This window comes from Lutra lutra, chromosome 12 (assembly GCF_902655055.1).
Source record: "Lutra lutra chromosome 12, mLutLut1.2, whole genome shotgun sequence".
Taxonomy (NCBI): domain Eukaryota; kingdom Metazoa; phylum Chordata; class Mammalia; order Carnivora; family Mustelidae; genus Lutra; species Lutra lutra.
In genome coordinates, this window is record NC_062289.1 from 95,540,981 (window position 1) to 95,558,102 (window position 17,122).

General features: G+C 49.1%; 1 protein-coding gene across 7 annotated transcripts in view; it reads left to right on the forward strand.

The window, feature by feature from the left end:
* ACACB (acetyl-CoA carboxylase beta) overlaps positions 1-17,122 on the forward strand; it is a 121,941-nt gene that overhangs the window by 77,233 nt on the left and 27,586 nt on the right. For all 7 annotated transcript variants that reach the window (XM_047696370.1, XM_047696368.1, XM_047696371.1 and 4 more), the window contains 10 exons: positions 1,384-1,497; positions 1,640-1,753; positions 2,309-2,398; positions 5,904-6,022; positions 9,800-9,937; positions 10,819-10,918; positions 11,010-11,117; positions 14,643-14,699; positions 14,948-14,989; positions 15,979-16,194. In XM_047696370.1, coding sequence (XP_047552326.1) covers positions 1,384-1,497; positions 1,640-1,753; positions 2,309-2,398; positions 5,904-6,022; positions 9,800-9,937; positions 10,819-10,918; positions 11,010-11,117; positions 14,643-14,699; positions 14,948-14,989; positions 15,979-16,194 — 1,098 coding nt within the window. The remainder of the gene's footprint in view (positions 1-1,383; positions 1,498-1,639; positions 1,754-2,308; positions 2,399-5,903; positions 6,023-9,799; positions 9,938-10,818; positions 10,919-11,009; positions 11,118-14,642; positions 14,700-14,947; positions 14,990-15,978; positions 16,195-17,122) is intronic.

A 17,122-nucleotide genomic window follows, 5' to 3' on the forward strand; every position in this document is an offset into this window, starting at 1 on the left:
TATTCGTTACTCTTTGTGTACATACTGACTCTCTTCTGGGCAGGAAGGTGCTAAAAATTATGTATACCAGAGGACAGCCTGGTGGAGGGGGGCCCAGACCAGAGAACTAGGACACTTGCTTGGGGCTTCTTAGTGAAGGGGGTTGAAGATGTACCAGGTGTGGTTTGGGGGATGTGTGGCAGGATCCATTATTCTTTTGGCTCTCTTGGTTCCATTTGTTGAAAATGATGAGTTCTTTGCATTTGATGGTATTTGATGCCTAGGAGACTTTCCGGAAATACTTGTTAATTGAATATTTACTTGGAAATGAAATTGTTTGAGTCTTTGAGGGGACTTAGTTTCTAAAGCAAATCACACTGGGGAAGGGAGAGAAAGTTTAGAATAACTATGTGATTTCTTCAGCACAAACAGGCTTGTGTGTTTGTGTACAAGTGTGAAATATTAATGCGTTACAAATGTTCTGATCATGAAAACAGAACAGGCTCATGGGGGTACCCATGGTCCCCCCCATCTGGTGACTTCTTGGAGAATAGTCTGGGCTGGGGCAGGGGTGGGGGCATGTTGCTGGAGTGTTCCCATTCCCAGCAAGTCATTGTTATGTCTTTAGCGGGTATTGGGGAGCAACTGCTCTGAGCCCTTCCCAAGCCCTGCTTGCATTTAGGGCAGACCAGGTGCTCACAGCCCTCTGGACTCTAGCCAAAAGGTCCCTTGTTCCAAAGTGGGAGGAGGGATACTCATGGGAACCACAGTCCCTCTACCTCTTCTGCAACCCCAAATCCTCTTTCCTGTAAGAAGCTGCCCTTGACGTCTCCAGAATTCTCCCCCTGGGGACTCCCAGAGGGTGTCTTACCACCCTCACTAGAGCATCCCGTGTAAACCTTACTCTTGTTTGTACCCAAGTCTGGTCCCCCTCCTCACTGTTCTCTGAAACTGTCAAACCGTTAAGTCAGGCAGGAAAGAGTTAGAAGCCTTGAGGACGGAATAGACCAGGGTTTGGATATGGCTCGGCTTTGCCCATGCTCTGTGGCCCGGGGGCAGGGCACACTGCTTCTGAGCCTCAGTTTCCTCATCTGTAAAATGAGAATCATATCATAACTCCTCAGAAGGGTGGGAGGGTTTGGGGAAATGAATGTCAAGTGTGGAGTTGCTTGCCTGATAACAGCTGGTTATTAATAGTGATATAGGTAAAGACTTAATTGTATTTTTCATCCAAGTGGGTGTTTAGGGCATGGGTGTGATTATCAGGCTGTGCCAGGGATGCCCAGGGAGCTGTGGAGCCATCTGGCTTGTTGGGGTACCTGCATCCCCCAGCTGAGGGCGAGTGCTGGCTTGTTTCATTCTGGTGGAGGAAAGCCATTTGGATTCTGTCTTTGTCCCCCCAAGGATGAGCTCTGTGGTCCAGACCCTTCCCTGTCAGAAGAGCTGACCTCCATCCTCAACGAGCTCACTCAGCTGAGCAAGAGTGAGCATTGCAAAGTGGCCCTCAGAGCCAGACAGGTAGGGTCGTGGGCTGCCGTCCCTCCCCCCTCCTGTCCCTCACAGGGCACAGCCCCTCTGCTGCTGTTCTGTGACCCATCTTGGGGCCCGGCCCTTGGCTTCTCCCCTGTAAGGTTGGCTTCCCCGTCCCCACCCACTGCAGGTCCTGATCGCCTCCCACCTCCCGTCCTACGAGCTGAGGCACAACCAGGTGGAGTCCATTTTCCTGTCTGCCATCGACATGTATGGCCACCAGTTCTGCCCAGAAAACCTCAAGGTGAAGCTGCCGCCCTCGGTCCCCCTTCCAGAGCACACACTGTGCCCTGGGTGGGGCGTCTGGGAGATGCGCTCCCTGTGCCATCAGTGCACCTGCACCTGGGTTCAGCACACAGTTGGAAACACTAATGCTTTAGCCCCGTGTGGCTGGGGCTGCCTGAGGAGGCCTCAGGGAGCCTCTGGGAGAGGTCCAGTCGTGCAGGATGGACAGGGTATCGGGCAGCAAGGCTCCCCCAGGAAGGGCCATTTTAAAAACTCAGGTGTTGTGGAGCTTACTGGAAACCATGCACACTCACATGGCTAGGTCATGGCTTCATCTTTTGGGCTCCCCCACCCCACACCTTGGGATCATTGGCAAGGCTCCAGCCACCCTCTCCACCTCTGGACAGGGTACCTTAGGTGCTGTCCTCCCAGAACCGTTGATCGATGCTGCACGCTGGCAGCGTTTTGTTGATAGAACCACTATGCGTGTCTCTTCCCTGCCCCATCCCTCCATTCATCTGACCCGTGGTTGAAACTCGCTCATGTTTCCCTTCCTTCTCTTCCCATCCCCTAGAAACTAATACTCTCCGAAACGACCATATTTGATGTCCTGCCCACTTTCTTCTACCATGCTAATAAAGTCGTCTGCATGGCATCCTTGGAGGTAAGTAGGAGGGAGGCCCCAGGAACAGCATCTGTTCCCAAAATACCAGTTCTCGCACCCACTGCCTGCCGGCCGTGCGCCTGACCCTGGGCCACGTACCCCAAGTGCGGGACCCTGTCCTTCTCTCCACGAGGTAGGGACTGTTGCTACACCCATCTTCCAGGGAACGGAACTGAAGCTCAGAGTAGTGGAGCCACTCGCTCAAGGTCTCACAGCTGGGGAGTGGCAAGCCCAGGACTCACACGAGGTCCCTTCCAGAGTCCTTGCTGATAATCCCTGTTAACTCCTGTGCCGTCCCGTCCTCATCTCGGCAGGGCACTTCTAAATACTAGCCACCAAGAGCCCAGGCCCTTGTGCTGACTCCCTGACTCGCTGTATTATATACCTTTGGAAGACTCATCTGCTGGGAACCACAAAAGCTGGGAGGAACCTAGGTGGCAATTTCAGGTGACCTCCCGCTGTGATGGGGCAGAGAAGGGAGCGACCAGCAGCACAACCCTCTGCTCTTGGAGTCTCTGTCCCCTATGGCCCCCACTCCCTCTTCTGCCACCTTTGTAGACCCTGCGGGTCACCCATCCTGGTACTGGGTCTCCATGGGGACTGTTTGGGGCTTGCGAACATTTCACAGCCCCAGAGTCTCCTTGGCTTGCAGTCTTTCCCTCCTGCCTGGTCTCAGCTCAAAGAATCTTTTTCAGGGGCGCCTGGGTGGCTCAGTGGGTTAAACCCTCTGCCTCCAGGGGTCCCGGGGTCCTGGGATCGAGCCCCGCATCAAGCTCTCTGCTTAGCAGGAGACTGCTTCCCCCCGCCCCGCTGCCTGCCTCTCTGTCTACTTGTAATCTCTCTCTCTGTCAAATTAAAAACAAAAACAAACAAACAAAAAAAACCAATTCTTTTCAGGTCTCCGTGTTTCTAGGAGTGAGACCCAGTAGCTCTCATCAGTGCCTTTCCCCCCTCTTTCCAATGTTCAACTATATCGAGATCCACTGTGTGCTGAATGCTGAGGATAAACCAGGGAACAGCCAGTGTGCCCTAAGGCAGCTTCTCTCTGGTTTGGGGAGAGATACGTGCTAAATGCTTTCTTCTTTACCACATGATAAGGTTGCAGTGGGAATGCAGCTGTCACGCTGAAAAGCAGACAGCAGATAGAACCTGACAGGGAGGGTTAGCTCCAATTTGGATGAGAAAGTGACATGAAAACAGGCATTCAGAGCGAGTCAGAATTGGTGGAGAGAAAGAGCAAAGAGGTTCCAGTCAGTGGGAGCAAGCTGTGCAAGGGTATGGGCTGTGTGACCTCTGCCCAGTTGCCTGCCTTCTCTGGGCGTTTAGCTTCTCACGTCGCAATAGGGGCAGTAATACCTACCTAACAGGGTTATTTGAAGATAGATGAGTAAGCATCTGATGTGTCCAAGCACCTGTCCTATTTGAGGGGCAACCCTATGTCAGATGGAAAGCAGCAGCCCACCTTCTTTGCTTTGAGTGCTAAATCCCCCCCCCCCTTTTTTTCTGTTGGAGAATTTTCCAGATCTCTTTGAGCATCCTGTCCCTTTGTTTAGTATGTTGATTGAACACAATCCAACCTTTTCTCCACGACTCAAGATGAGCATTGTGAACATTACAGTTTTACTTGGTCTACTGAGATGTGTAGAGTTTCGTTTGTGCTCTAAATGTGTGGATGTCCCTGAGACCAGCCCCAGGTCCAATGAGTCACTAGGAAGACTCACAGGCCTCAGCAGATGGCCATGCTCATGGCTGATTTGTTACAGTGAAAAGACACAGAGCACAATCAGCAGAGGGACAAAGTACGTGGGGTGACATCCAGAGGAAACCAAGTACAAGTTGACGGTGGTCCTATAGGCACTTTAGATTCTTCAAGGAATGAATTATGACAACATGTGATTTTTCCTTCTTTTAAGATATTATTTGTTTATTTTAGAGAGAGCGAGAGCATGAGGGAGGGGACGGACAGAGGGAGAAGGAGGACTAGCAGACTCACCACTGAGCAGGGAGCCCAATGCGGGTTTGATCCCAGGATCCTGGGATCATGAACTGAGCCTAAGGCACTTAACCAACTGAGCCACCCAGGCACCCCACGACAACATATTTGAAATGAGGCTCAGAGACTCAGTGCCCCAGGGCTGGTGCTAGTATGTAACAAAATATTAAATTCCCAGAAAGAAAGTGCATGTTCAACATAAAATCACTCTTTGTACAACTAAGCTGCCATGAACCATTCTTATCGGAGAATAATGGGAACCCTCCCAAATCCAAGTTCCCAGAGGCCAGCCACGGGTGTTTTAAAGGATAGTAGTTAAGGTCTGCTATGTTAACTCTTGCTACACAATTCTTATATTCCTTATTCAATTAAAAAATTCCTGTCTGGGGCACCTGGGTGGCTCAGTGGGTTAAGCCGCTGCCTTCGGCTCAGGTCATGATCTCAGAGTCCTGGGATCGAGCCCCGCATCGGGCTCTCTGCTCAGCGGGGAGCCTGCTTCCTCCTCTCTCTCTGCCTGCCTTTTCTGCCTGCTTGTGATCTCTCTCTGTCAAATAAATAAATGAAAAAAAAAAAATTCCTGTCTAACCTCTGGAACTGTGCTGTCCGATATGGTGGCCACTGACCACATTGTGGCTAGTGAGGGCTTGAAATGCAGCGGGTGGGAGTTGAGCTATGCTCTGAGTATACAGTGCCCACCGGATTCCAAAGACTGTATGGAGAAAGAATTGCTACTGTATCAACACTTTTTTGTACTGAGTCTACGTCAAGATGATATGACATTTGGTTATTGGGGATGAAATCAAGTATACTATTAAACTGATAATCACCTGTTGCCTTTTTGTGAAGTGGCTACTAGAAGATTGAAAATTAAAATTGCACATGTGACTATGTTACATTTCTCTTGGGTGGCACCTTCTCTAGAATATTCCATTCTAGAGAAGGAATCGGCAGACCGTAGCCTGTGGGCCAGACGTGGCCCACTGCTTGTTTTTGTAAATAAAGTTGTTTTTTTTTTTTTAAGATTTTATTTATTTATTTGACAGAGAGAGATCACAAGCAGATGGAGAGGCAGGCAGAGAAAGAGAGAGAGGGAAGCAGGCTCCCTGCTGAGCAGAGAGCCCGATGCGGGCCTCGATCCCAGGACCCTGAGATCATGACCTGAGCCGAAGGCAGCGGCTTAACCCACTGAGCCACCCAGGCGCCCTGTAAATAAAGTTTTATTGGAACCCAGGTGGCCCCTTCACGTACATATTGTCCTCGGCTGCTTCCAGGCTGCAGCAACAAAATTGAATAGCTAGGATAGAGACAGATATCCCGCAAAACCTAAAACATTTACCGTCTAGCCCTTGGCAAAGAAAAGTAATGTAAAATGTGGGCAAATTCATTCTTTGCTTCTGCTTGGGGATCACTTAGAGATGATTTCTGGATCCCTCCAGCCTGAGCTTCAGTGGGTTTTGCGGGCACTCTGCAATGCCCTCTGCGAGAATGTCTTCTGTGCTTCTGCCTTATTAGGTGTATGTGCGACGGGGCTACATTGCCTATGAGTTAAACAGTTTGCAGCACCGGGAGCTCCCAGATGGCACCTGCGTGGTGGAGTTCCAGTTCATGTTGCCCTCCTCCCACCCAAACAGGTATGGAGTGGTGTGCACTCAGGGGTAGTGTGTTTTCCTTTTCTCCCTAAGCCCCCTTAGTCCTGGCTCTGGAGGGACCAAGCAATTATGTCTGGGGAAGACAATCAGGGATACCGCTTCTCCACCGTGTGACCTGCCTACTTCTCCATCTCTCATCGCTAAGATGAGATAATCTGGTGTCTACCGCTTCTACCCACCCTGCCCAGTAGAGTAGCCGCTACCCGTATGTGTGGGCTTTTTAAACTAAAATAGTGAAATTCAGTTAAAAATTCAGCTCCTCAGTCATACAAGCTGCACTGAAAGAGCTCAGCAGCCACATGTGGTTTGTGGCTGCTATATTGGATATTGCAGTTCTAGAATATTCTGTCACCATCAGAAGTTCCATTGGACAGTGCTTTCCTAAACCATGAGATACGATGCACATGGCATTTAGGGCAGTGTCTGGCATGTAGAAAGTTGGTGAGCATCCGGGACCCCTATGATGATGATCACTGTGCTGTTACTGCCTGATGGCATATTGTTGGTCGGCCACCATGCTAAGTGCTTCCATACTCTATATCATTCAGTCCTCGCCATCTGTTGGCCAAAAATGTGTTGTCATCTCCATTTGACACACAAGGAGCCCTGGCCTTCCCTTGGTGTGGGCCCAGTGCTCATTCACATGGGGTAGGGATCTGAGCCACATGCCTCTTCCGTTGGAGTGCCCTCCATAGCCCCTGCGGGTCCTCTGGAGCCACCGGCTGGGGCAAGTGTGTTGGCCCGTCTGGATCCCTAAAGTGTTTTCAGTTGGGGTCACCCTGGTGTGCCTGTGCTGTTCTGTCACCTTCCATTTTTTTAATCCGTCTTATTTCAGGACCTGAAGTACCATCCTGGTCAGGTAGAGTGTGTTACCTTCAGCTAAAGCAAACACCTCTCCCTGGGATTGGGAGCCTTCCCTTTCCTTCTTCCTCACTCCTCTGGCTCTGGCTCTCCTGGGGGTCCCTACAGGCCTGGCTTGTGGCTAGGATGGTCTTGTCATGATTTGGGTGTTGACTTAATCAGATCTTGTCTCTCTCTGGGCAGCAGGACTCATGATTTCTTGAAGCAGAGAATATTTGGATCTCTTGGAGTTTCAAAGCATGTTTTTCTTTCCATTGCTTTTAAGAAGAAGGGTATTGCTCTGTTATGGATGAAGAAACAAAGTGCTTCCCCCTGAAGACCTCCTTTTATATACACTGTTTGTTTATTTTTTATGTCATTTTTTTTACTCTTATTTTGTTTTTTTTTAAATTTTTATTTTTTTAAAGATTTTATTTATTTGACAGATCACAAGTAGGCAGAGAGAGGCAGAGAGAGAGGAAGGGAAGCAGGCTCCCTGCCTAGCAGAGCTTGATCCCAGGACCCTGGGATCATGACCTGAGCCAAAGGCAAAGGCTTTAACCCACTGAGCCACCCAGATGCTCCTTTTGTTTTATTTTTTTTAAGATTTTTGTTTATTTATTTGACAGAGACAGATAGCGAGAGAGGGAATATAAGCAGGGAGAAGGAGAAGCAGGCTTCCCGCTGAGTAGGGAGCCCGGTGCGGGGCTCCATCCCAGGACCCTGGGATCATGACTTGAACCAAAGGCAGATGCTTAAGGACTGGGCCCCCCAGGTGCCCCACCCTTCTTATTTAAAAAAAAAAAAAAAAGAAAAGAAAAGAAAGATCATGCTATTTTGTCCAGTTGAGAGAAAAGTAGATAAAGTGTTTGTGGCCTTGGAATCATTTAGGGGACTGTGGGAGGTGTGGTACAAGAGCTTTTGAAACTGTCTGCCGGTGAGGAGGCATTCTTTTCTTTCCTTGATTCCGTTGTCTTAGCAGTTCAACCCGGTTAGGATAGGAAGGCAGTTCTCCAGAAGCCTGTGGGTCAGTTAGCCCTTGTTTCTTAGGAGGAACTTACACACATATTTGGGTTATTGGTTGTGACCAGTATGGGTCCAGGGTTCTATTTTGACCCACACAGACACTGAGGACCCTGGAGGGATTCCCTGACCATCTCAGATCCTTGCTGTGGCTGTTAGCTGGGAGTACCAGAAGCTTGCTCCGGGCCTGTGTCTTCAGAACAGACTCTGCCTGCTGTCGCTACCAAATGCCACTCTTCAAGGCCTCCAGGAAGGGCCATGACGAGTGAAGTCCCACCTCCCAGCAGGGCCTGGCTATAGCACCAGACCCCCTGTGAATTGACTCAGGGGACCAGTCCAGGGAGGTTGGACTGGAGGCCAGGAGAGCTGCGTGCATGGGGCAGCCAGGCCTTAGAGCGAGGCCCAAGGTGTTGGGAGTCTGGCTGGGAGGCAGGACCTGGAGAGTATGGCCCTACCTGGGGGGAATGCTGTTCTAGTTCCTGGCAAATGGTCAGCCAGACCAAATCTTCTCTTATTTTTCCCCCACGAGAGAAGCAGGACATCTAGACTTTAAAAAATAAATGAAATTCTTCAACTTCATTGTGAATAGGTAATTAATGTGTCAGAATATATTAAAAATGCTGCAGGGACCCAAGTCAATCTGTGGGCTGAACTCAGCCCTTGCTACCTGCCAGTTTGCTACTCTGCATTTAGCTGTCCAGGAGCAGGGCGTGGGCCTCGACAGTGAGTTCAGGGGTACCCAGCAGGAAGTCACAGAGGCCTCCCCCCACCTGCGTCATGGGTCTCCAAGAGCACCCAGTATTTGAGGATTCAGTAAGAAGACTTAAGGGCTCAGGATGTGTCCAGGTGGGACTTGTCCCAGTGAAAGGACATGAAGCAAAGCAAGGGACAGTCAGCAAGAGAGAAAGGGTCATGGGTGTGGGGAATGGGGGTGGGGGAGGAAGTCTAGAGGATACCTGGTGCAAGCTTCCAAGAGTCCTTCCCAGGGGAGTCACAGAGGATGACCTTCATCCCCCAGCAATGAGTTGTGATGACCTGTGTGCAGTGTTGTCCGGCCACTGGTTAGAGACTCTGTGCCCAGGGTTTTCACGGGGAGCTGGTCGTGTACGCACCCTCAGCTCAGCATGCTTCCAAATCCCAGACTCCAGAAGGAAAGCAGGTGCTCAGCATAGACAATTTGGGCACAGTGAGCCTCTTCTCATTTAGGGAGTGGCGGGGACCCTCCTCAAGCTCCCAGACACCAGCCAAGGGGCAACCTTGTAAACAGGTCCCCTTTTCAGGAGAGCGGCGCTGGGCTTGCTCTTTGACTTTCTTCTGAACCCCATCTGATCAACAGCCCCTCTTTCACTTGATTCCATGGCCCAATTGTCACAGTTCCAGGGGAACCGTTTCTCTTTGCTGCTGGTGAGCAGCCAGTCCTGGGGGCAGAGACCAGCTAAGCTCTAATGGGCTGCTGGCCGAGGGTCCAGGTTTGGTTTCTGACCCTGTCCCAGGAGCAGATTTGACAGGGGCAGAGGCACTGGCATGTGGCCTGCCCCTTCAGCCAGCCGCCTGGTGCTGGGCTGTCTGGGAGAGGTGGGCACTAAGCGTGTTCCTTCTCTGTGGCTGAGTCCATGATCTGGGCTTGCCTGGGACCACGTCGAGGCTGGACTTGTGTGCATGCATGTCGTTCATCCATTCATCATTCACTTGTGGAGCTCTTAGTCTGTACTGGGTCCTGAGCAACCAGACAAGACTCCTCAGACCCAGACCCCATCCCTTCCACCCACAATCTTCCGTCCTGCTGTGGGCGGGCTCTCATGCTAGTCTGGCTCTCCGAAGCTTCCGGACAGGAACAGCTCTCGGGGCCAGATCTTCAAGCAGCTGATACATTCCCCTCTTCCGGTCCCCCCGTAGGATGGCCGTGCCGATCAGCGTCACCAACCCCGATCTGCTGAGGCACAGCACCGAGCTTTTCATGGACAGCGGCTTCTCCCCACTGTGCCAGCGGATGGGGGCCATGGTCGCCTTCAGGAGATTTGAGGACTTCATAAGGTACCCAGAGTGGCCTAGTCTCTCAAACACCCCGAGCAGGGGCTTCCCCTGGCCCCCACCTGTTTATTTGTGTAGCCTGCCTGGCTGTGCGCTTCCATGCTGTGAGACTCTGAGCAAATTACTTCACCTCTCTGTGCCTTAGTTTTCCCATCTTTATAATGGGGATAAGAGAAGGATCTACTTTACAGGATCACTAGGAAAATTAAATGAGATAGTGTATATTAAATATTGTATTTAAAGTATAGTTGAAGGGGAGGGGTGCCTGGCTGGCTCAGTGAGAAGAGCATGTGACTCTTGACCTCAGGGTCATGAGTTCAAGCCCCACATTGGGTGTGGAGCCTACTTAAAAAAAATAATCATAATAAAGTGTGGTTAAGGTCTAAGTGACATGCTCAATAAATGTCAGCAGTCAGTTCTATTATTACTGCTCTTTCCCCCCACCTGTTCCTCCGTGTTATGCATTGTGTTTGGATTATCTTGTTGTGTAACTCCATAGCAGTCTTAGTTCATTCGGGGAGGTGAACAGCAAGGGTGTCCTGGCCTGATGGGGGACAAGGGGACAGGGGAGCCCACCTGATGGGAGGCAGGGGCACAGAGGCACAGGGGGAACCCACCTGAGGTTCCAGAGCACGGGACTCCCTTTTATTCACAATCTCAGATCACATAGGTTCCTTCTTCCCTTTTGGGGAAAGACCCCATCGATGGTATCTTGGACCTGGTCAGGACCCCCGTGAGCTTTGCACAGAGCTGGATGGGCTCAGAGAGCAGTGGGTGGGAAGGAGCGAGGACCCAAGTCTCTCGTCTGCCCGGAGCAAAATCCTGACATTTGACGTCACGGGGCAGCAGCCCCTCAGCCCTACCTCTCTACCCTGCACCTCCAGGAATTTTGATGAAGTCATCTCCTGCTTTGCCAATGTGCCTCAGGAAGCCCCCCTCTTCAGCAAGGCCTGCACTTCCCTGTACTGTGAGGAAGACAGCAAGGTCAGTGTCCGAGCAGGGAGCCCATGCTGAGGAGGGGGCGGGCTGGGGTCCCCGAGTCCTTCTACCACCTGCCTTTGTTTTGCTCTTCCAGAACCTCAGAGAAGAGCCAATCCACATCCTGAACGTGGCCATCCAGCATGCGGACCACCTGGAAGATGAGGAGCTGGTGCCGATTTTCCGGACGTTCGTACAGTCCAAGGTGTGCTGGGCACCGCCTCTGGTTCTGCGTCACTGGAGGAGGAAGGAGGGGCTGTTGTGGCAAGGGTGTCCCATGCGCCTGAGTCCTGCTGGGTGCTTCAGGGTCACAGACCTGGCTTCTCAGCCTAGCCCCACTACTCCTCAGAGCCTATAACCTTGGGTGGAAGTGGGTGAACTCGGTAGAGCCTTAGCTTCTTCTCCAATAACATGGGGGCAGCATTTCTCTCGCCTCGGGGGTTGTGATGATTAAAAGACAATGCATAGGGGCGCCTGTGTGGCTCAGTTGGTTCAGCGTCCAACTCAGGTCATGATCTCAGGGTTGTGGGATCAAGCTCCATATTGGGCTCAAGGCTGGGTGTGGAGCCTGCTTAAGATTCTCTTTCTCCCTCTCCCTCTGCCAAAGCCCCCTCACCTCACTGCCCTACTCTATCTCTTAAAAAAAAAAAATTAAAAAAAAATATATATATACTTGAACCTTGAACAACATGGATTGAACTAGGCAGGTGTACTCATATCCAGATTTTTTTTCCGACAAATACAGTACAGTGCTCCAAATGTATTTTCTCTTCCTTGTAATTTTCTTAATACTAATTCTTTTTATCGGCTTATTTTGTTATAAGACTATAGTATATAATATGTATAATGTGCAAAAAGTATTGACTTGTTCATGTTATCGGTAAGGTTTCTAGTCAACGGTAGGATATTCATAGTTAAGTTCTTGGGGAGTCCAAAGTTGTACATGGATTTTTAACCGTGCAGGGGGTTGGAACCCCTGACCCCCCATGTTGTTCAAGGGTCAGCTGTATACCACTTAGCCAGGAAAGAGGGCAATGAATGATGAAATGAGGTGGGATATATACCACTTTGAGGACATATTCCATACATAGTTGGGGGGGAATGTTTTTGTTGAAATAACTCCCAAAATTCAAAATCTTTAAAGAGTCACTTATACTGGCTGCCCTATGTGCAAAGAACCTGTTCTTACATAAACATGTGGCCACTGCCAGCATATATTTTCACCCCCGGAGGAGGGTCGGCTCAAGGACCTCAGCCGCAAACTGATGTGGAACAGCTTGGCAAGCCTAGGTAGTGCAAACAGTGGGAAGGTACTGTGTGACCTCAGGCAGGTTACTGTACCTCTCTGATCCTTAGTTTTCCCATCTGTAAAATGGGATGCTGAGATTTCTAACTCTTAAATTAATCAGATCTACCAGGTCTGAATGTTAGTTCTCCTGAGTCGGTCTCAACTTCAAGAACAGTTGGACATTTCCAGTTGTTGTTAATCTATTTACCTATACATTGGTTGTACTCTCCGTATTATCCAGATGGGAGGGACATCTCTTACCTCCTCCGACTTGGCATCCCTCAGAGGACCTGGCCTTATAATTCCTGGGCAGGAGATGATGCTGAGTCATAGGTAACACCTTGAAAGCTTAGGAACACTATTGTCGTGATTTACTTAGACATGACTTGATTAATCAACAAGGTAATGATGTTCGCTGTAGGAAATGTTTAAGGCACAGGCAAATCTGAAAACAAAACCCACACCCCTACCATCCAGTCCCAGGATGAAGATACTGGCATATTTCCCTTCTGCAGGTTTCTTCTTGACATAGCTGGTGTCCTTACTGGGTTGACACTTGGCATCCCACAGTATAGATAAGATGACATTTGGGTTGGGGCTCATCCTACCCTATAAACCAAATCAAATGATGCTCAAGGAAGTTGGTGTTTCTTACCTGGAGAGAGCAGTGGGAGGGATGCCAGACTCACCTGCGGAAAGTATGGGCCATGAGGATTCCCCAAGCATGGATGAAGAAGTCGCCCTCTAAATTCCAGCCCAGGAAGGTATCCAAGAACTAGAAAAGATTGAACATATGTGCTTCTGTACAAAAGTATGTAATATACATATAACATACCGAAGAGAGGAGAGCTGGAAGATATACACCTGCTAGGGGAAGGACTTTTAATGTTACATATTGCTCTTGTATTTAAATTTTTTTACATTAAGTGGATACCTACATACATATTCTCCCATACACACATTCATATACATTCCCACACACACTCACACATTGATACACATCCTTAGTTGAGAACAAATGATTGAGGCTCCCCATAACTAGGCTGGTTTCCCCTCATTCAAACCCTTTTCGTTTTGTGGTTATTCTGTTCTCTTTGCAACCCACATTCCGTTAAGTATTCTTTTGTTTGTCTACTTAACATCTTTCTGAAATGGGCTAAGACTACTCATTTCCCCTAATAATTTTCCTTACTGTGTGGACAAGTTAAGCAAGAACTGTATTTCCTTGTCTTTTGGGTTTTTCTTTCCCCATAATACTATATATGATAATATTTATTTTGGGGACACCTGGGTGGCTCAGTTGTTAAGCATCTGCCTTCTGCTCAGGTCATGATCCCAGGGTCCTGGGATCGAGCCCTGCATCGGGCTCTCTGCTCAGTGGGAAGCGTGCTTCTCCCTCTCCTACTCCCCCTGCTTGTGTTCCCTCTTTCGCTGTCTCTCTCTGTCAAATAAATAAATAAAATCTTCAAAAAATATTTATTTTGTTTAGGAATTACCTAAAAATAATTTTTACCCTTCTTGAGTACTTTCCTATTAAAGTTTAACATATGGAAAGTGTGTACAAATTGTAAAAGTACAGCCTGATGAATTTTCATAGTGAATTCCCAAGTGTAACCAGCATGCAGATCAAAAAGTGAATGTTCTCCTCTCTCCCTTTCCAGAGACAACTGACCACTAGCCTAAGTTTTAACAACATAGATTAGTCTCAACTGTTCTCGAATTTTGTATAAATGCAATCATACAGTATGTACTTTTTTGGGTTTTTTTTACTCATCTTTTAAAAAAATTTTTTAAGCTTTTATTTATTTGAAAGAGAGAGAATGAGAGAGAGAGAGAGAGAGAGCATGAGAGGGGGAGGGGCAGAGGGAAAAGCAAACTCCCCACTGGACTCGATCCTGGGACTCCAGAATCATGACCTGAGCCAAAGGCAGTTGCTTAACCAGCTAAGCCACCCAGGCATCCCTCATCTTTTTCTTTTAAAGATTTTAAAGTCACCTCCACACCCAGTGTGGGGCTTGAACTCACAACGAACAAGAATTGTATGCTCCACTGACTGAGTCAGCCATTAAAAGTACACAATTCCGTGCTTTTTGGCATATTCATACAGTCATGTAATCATCATCATGATAAATATATTTTAGTACATTTTCACCAACACCGCCTCCAAAAAAAAAACCCATTAGTAATCACTCCCCCTTTTCCCTCAGTCCACCACCCTCCCCATTGCCCTAGGCAACCACGAATCTACTTTCTGTCTTTGTTGGATCTGCCCATTCTGGATCTTTCATGTAAATGGAATCCTGCGACATGAGGTCTTTTGTGACTGGTGTCTTTGAGTCAGCATTGTGTTTTCAAGATTCAGCCATGTTGACACTTGTATCTGTACTTCATGTCTTTTTGTAGCTAGGTACTATTCCATTGTGTGTTTTGTTTTTAATGCAGAAAAACATCCTTGTGGATTATGGACTCCGAAGAATCACATTCCTGATTGCCCAAGAGGTCAGTGCGATTCTCAGTACAACCCTATAATGTATGATAACATTCCTCAAGACTCAATACTGTTGATTTGGTGATTACTCTGTCGATGGGGGTGGAAGAGAGCAATTGCTGAAAAAGAGAAGGCTTTCCAAATGATTCATGCTAGAAGCAGATGGGTTATGGTTAAAAAAAAATTACAAAACAAGTATATCATTATTTAAATGAATCTGAGTTGATTTCATTGTTTTTTGTATGGATTTCTTTTGCAGAAAGAGTTTCCCAAGTTTTTCACGTTTAGAGCAAGAGACGAGGTATGACATAGAGCAGTAGTACTGTTCTCACTTCCCTGACGTCTTTGCTCTTCAGGAAGAGTATAGTCCCCAGTCCTTAAGGTACCCCTGTATTCTAGAACAAATAACTAATGTGTAGCCGCCAGCCTTCCTCTGGGATTGTGTTTCCCTGTGGAGCTCAATAGGACTCCAGGATTCCCATCCTTTCAGCCTTTACTCCGGTGTCTCCCTCATCTGGATCACTTTTGTCCTCAGATGGCTCCCCCAACCTCATTTTCTTATGTTCTTGCAGGCTGGGTCCCTATATTTATAAACAAAGTTTGCTTGGGATGCAGCCACAACTGCTTGGTCTGCTGTGGCTTTCTTGTGCCGGTGGCAGGGATGGCATGGCTGTGACTGACCGTGTGGCCCACCAGCCTCACACGTTCCCTCTCTGGCCCTTTAAGAAAAGCTTTGCTGGTCCCTGCTTTAGAACAGGTGGGCTTCTTCCCAATGCAGACTCTAGACTCCATCCTCTTCAGTAGCTTGTAGTTGAATTTATCCAAAGCCTTTCAGTTCTAATTCAGACCCGTCCTTCGGTGAGGGTCTTCATTTTCTCTCCACATGGGTCTCCAGCACTGTCTGTTGCTTCCTTTGGGGGACCCGTCTCCACAGAGAAATCGGCACTTAGTGACTTCTTGAGAGGTACTCTGTGTTGTGACGAGCAGAGGCTGGTTGTCCTGGCAGGTGCTGAGGACTAGGTAGGCTCACCCCGGAGCCAAGAGGCTCGAGCCAGCGTGTGCAGGATCCGCGGGGCTCGAGGCTCTCCTCTGGACCTTCCCAAACCCCAAATCCCCGAGCCCTGGGGTTGCTCACAGGTGACGTGATGAAGGCTGCCCACCCTGGTGCGAAAGCCGCAAACACAGGTGGTCTGCAAGACAGGGCATGGACCCAGCAGGCACACAGCCCAGGGTCCCATTCCGTGTGTGTCTGTGTGTCTGTCTGTCTCCGTGCCCTGGCTGGCCCTGCAGTTTGCAGAAGATCGCATTTACCGTCACCTGGAGCCCGCCCTGGCCTACCAGCTGGAGCTCAGTCGGATGCGCAGCTTCGATCTGACCGCGGTGCCCTGCGCCAACCACAAGATGCACCTGTACCTGGGCGCCGCCAAAGTGAAAGAAGGGGCAGAAGTGACGGACTACAGGTTCTTCATCCGCGCCATCATCAGGCACTCGGACCTCATTACAAAGGTAAGACGCCACCGAACACTTCTTTCTCCCTCTGAGCCTCTCACTCGTCTGCCGGCCTGCCCTTCCCTGCGTCCCCGCTCGGTACTGGGGACCGTGGGGTGCGCCCTTGTGACCCCTGTCCGGCCAGCACGGGGGACGCTGACAGCAAAGTGGTTTCTGTGCGTGTCCCGGCTGGCAGCACGTGGACGAGCTTCTTGCGTCCCACGGATCCGTCCGCATGAGAAGGGAGTTGAGAAGAGAGATACCGTGTATTAAAGGAGTTTCTTGTATCTGCTTACTGAGTGCCATGATCACTTTTCATCGTTTCTTGCATTCAGACGCATTACCTATGATTATATTGTGGACTTTTCAAACAGTATTGAGAACTACTTTTTTTTTTTTTTTTTTAAGATTTTCTTTATTTATTTGAGAGAGAGAGAGAAAGAGCATGTATAGAGGGGAGGAGCAGAGGGAGAGGGACAAGGAGACTCCCTGCTGAGCAGGGAGCCCGATGTGGGACTCCATCCCAGGACCCCAGGATCATGACCCGAACTGAAGGCAGATGCTTAACCAACTGAACTACCCAAGTGTGCCACAGTGAATTCTGTTTTGGTTGTTTTTTTTTTTTAAGATTTTATTTATTTCAGAGCAAGAGTGTGTGAATGCAAGCAGGAGTAGGGGGAGGGGCAGAAGGAGAAGCAGACACCCTGCTGAGCAGGGATCCTGACTTCCAGGCTGGATCCCAGGACTCTGGGATCATGACCTGAGCTGAAGGCAGATGCTTAACCCAGTGAGACACCGAGGTGCCCCTACTGGTCAGATCCTTGAAGCTCTCATCTCTCGTGGTAATGGAGATGATTGATTCCATGCTCTGTCCTTGCATGGATGTACCTACCGTGTGTATAATTTTTTTTCCCCAAATCCTCTACTGATGGATGTGAAGCTAATG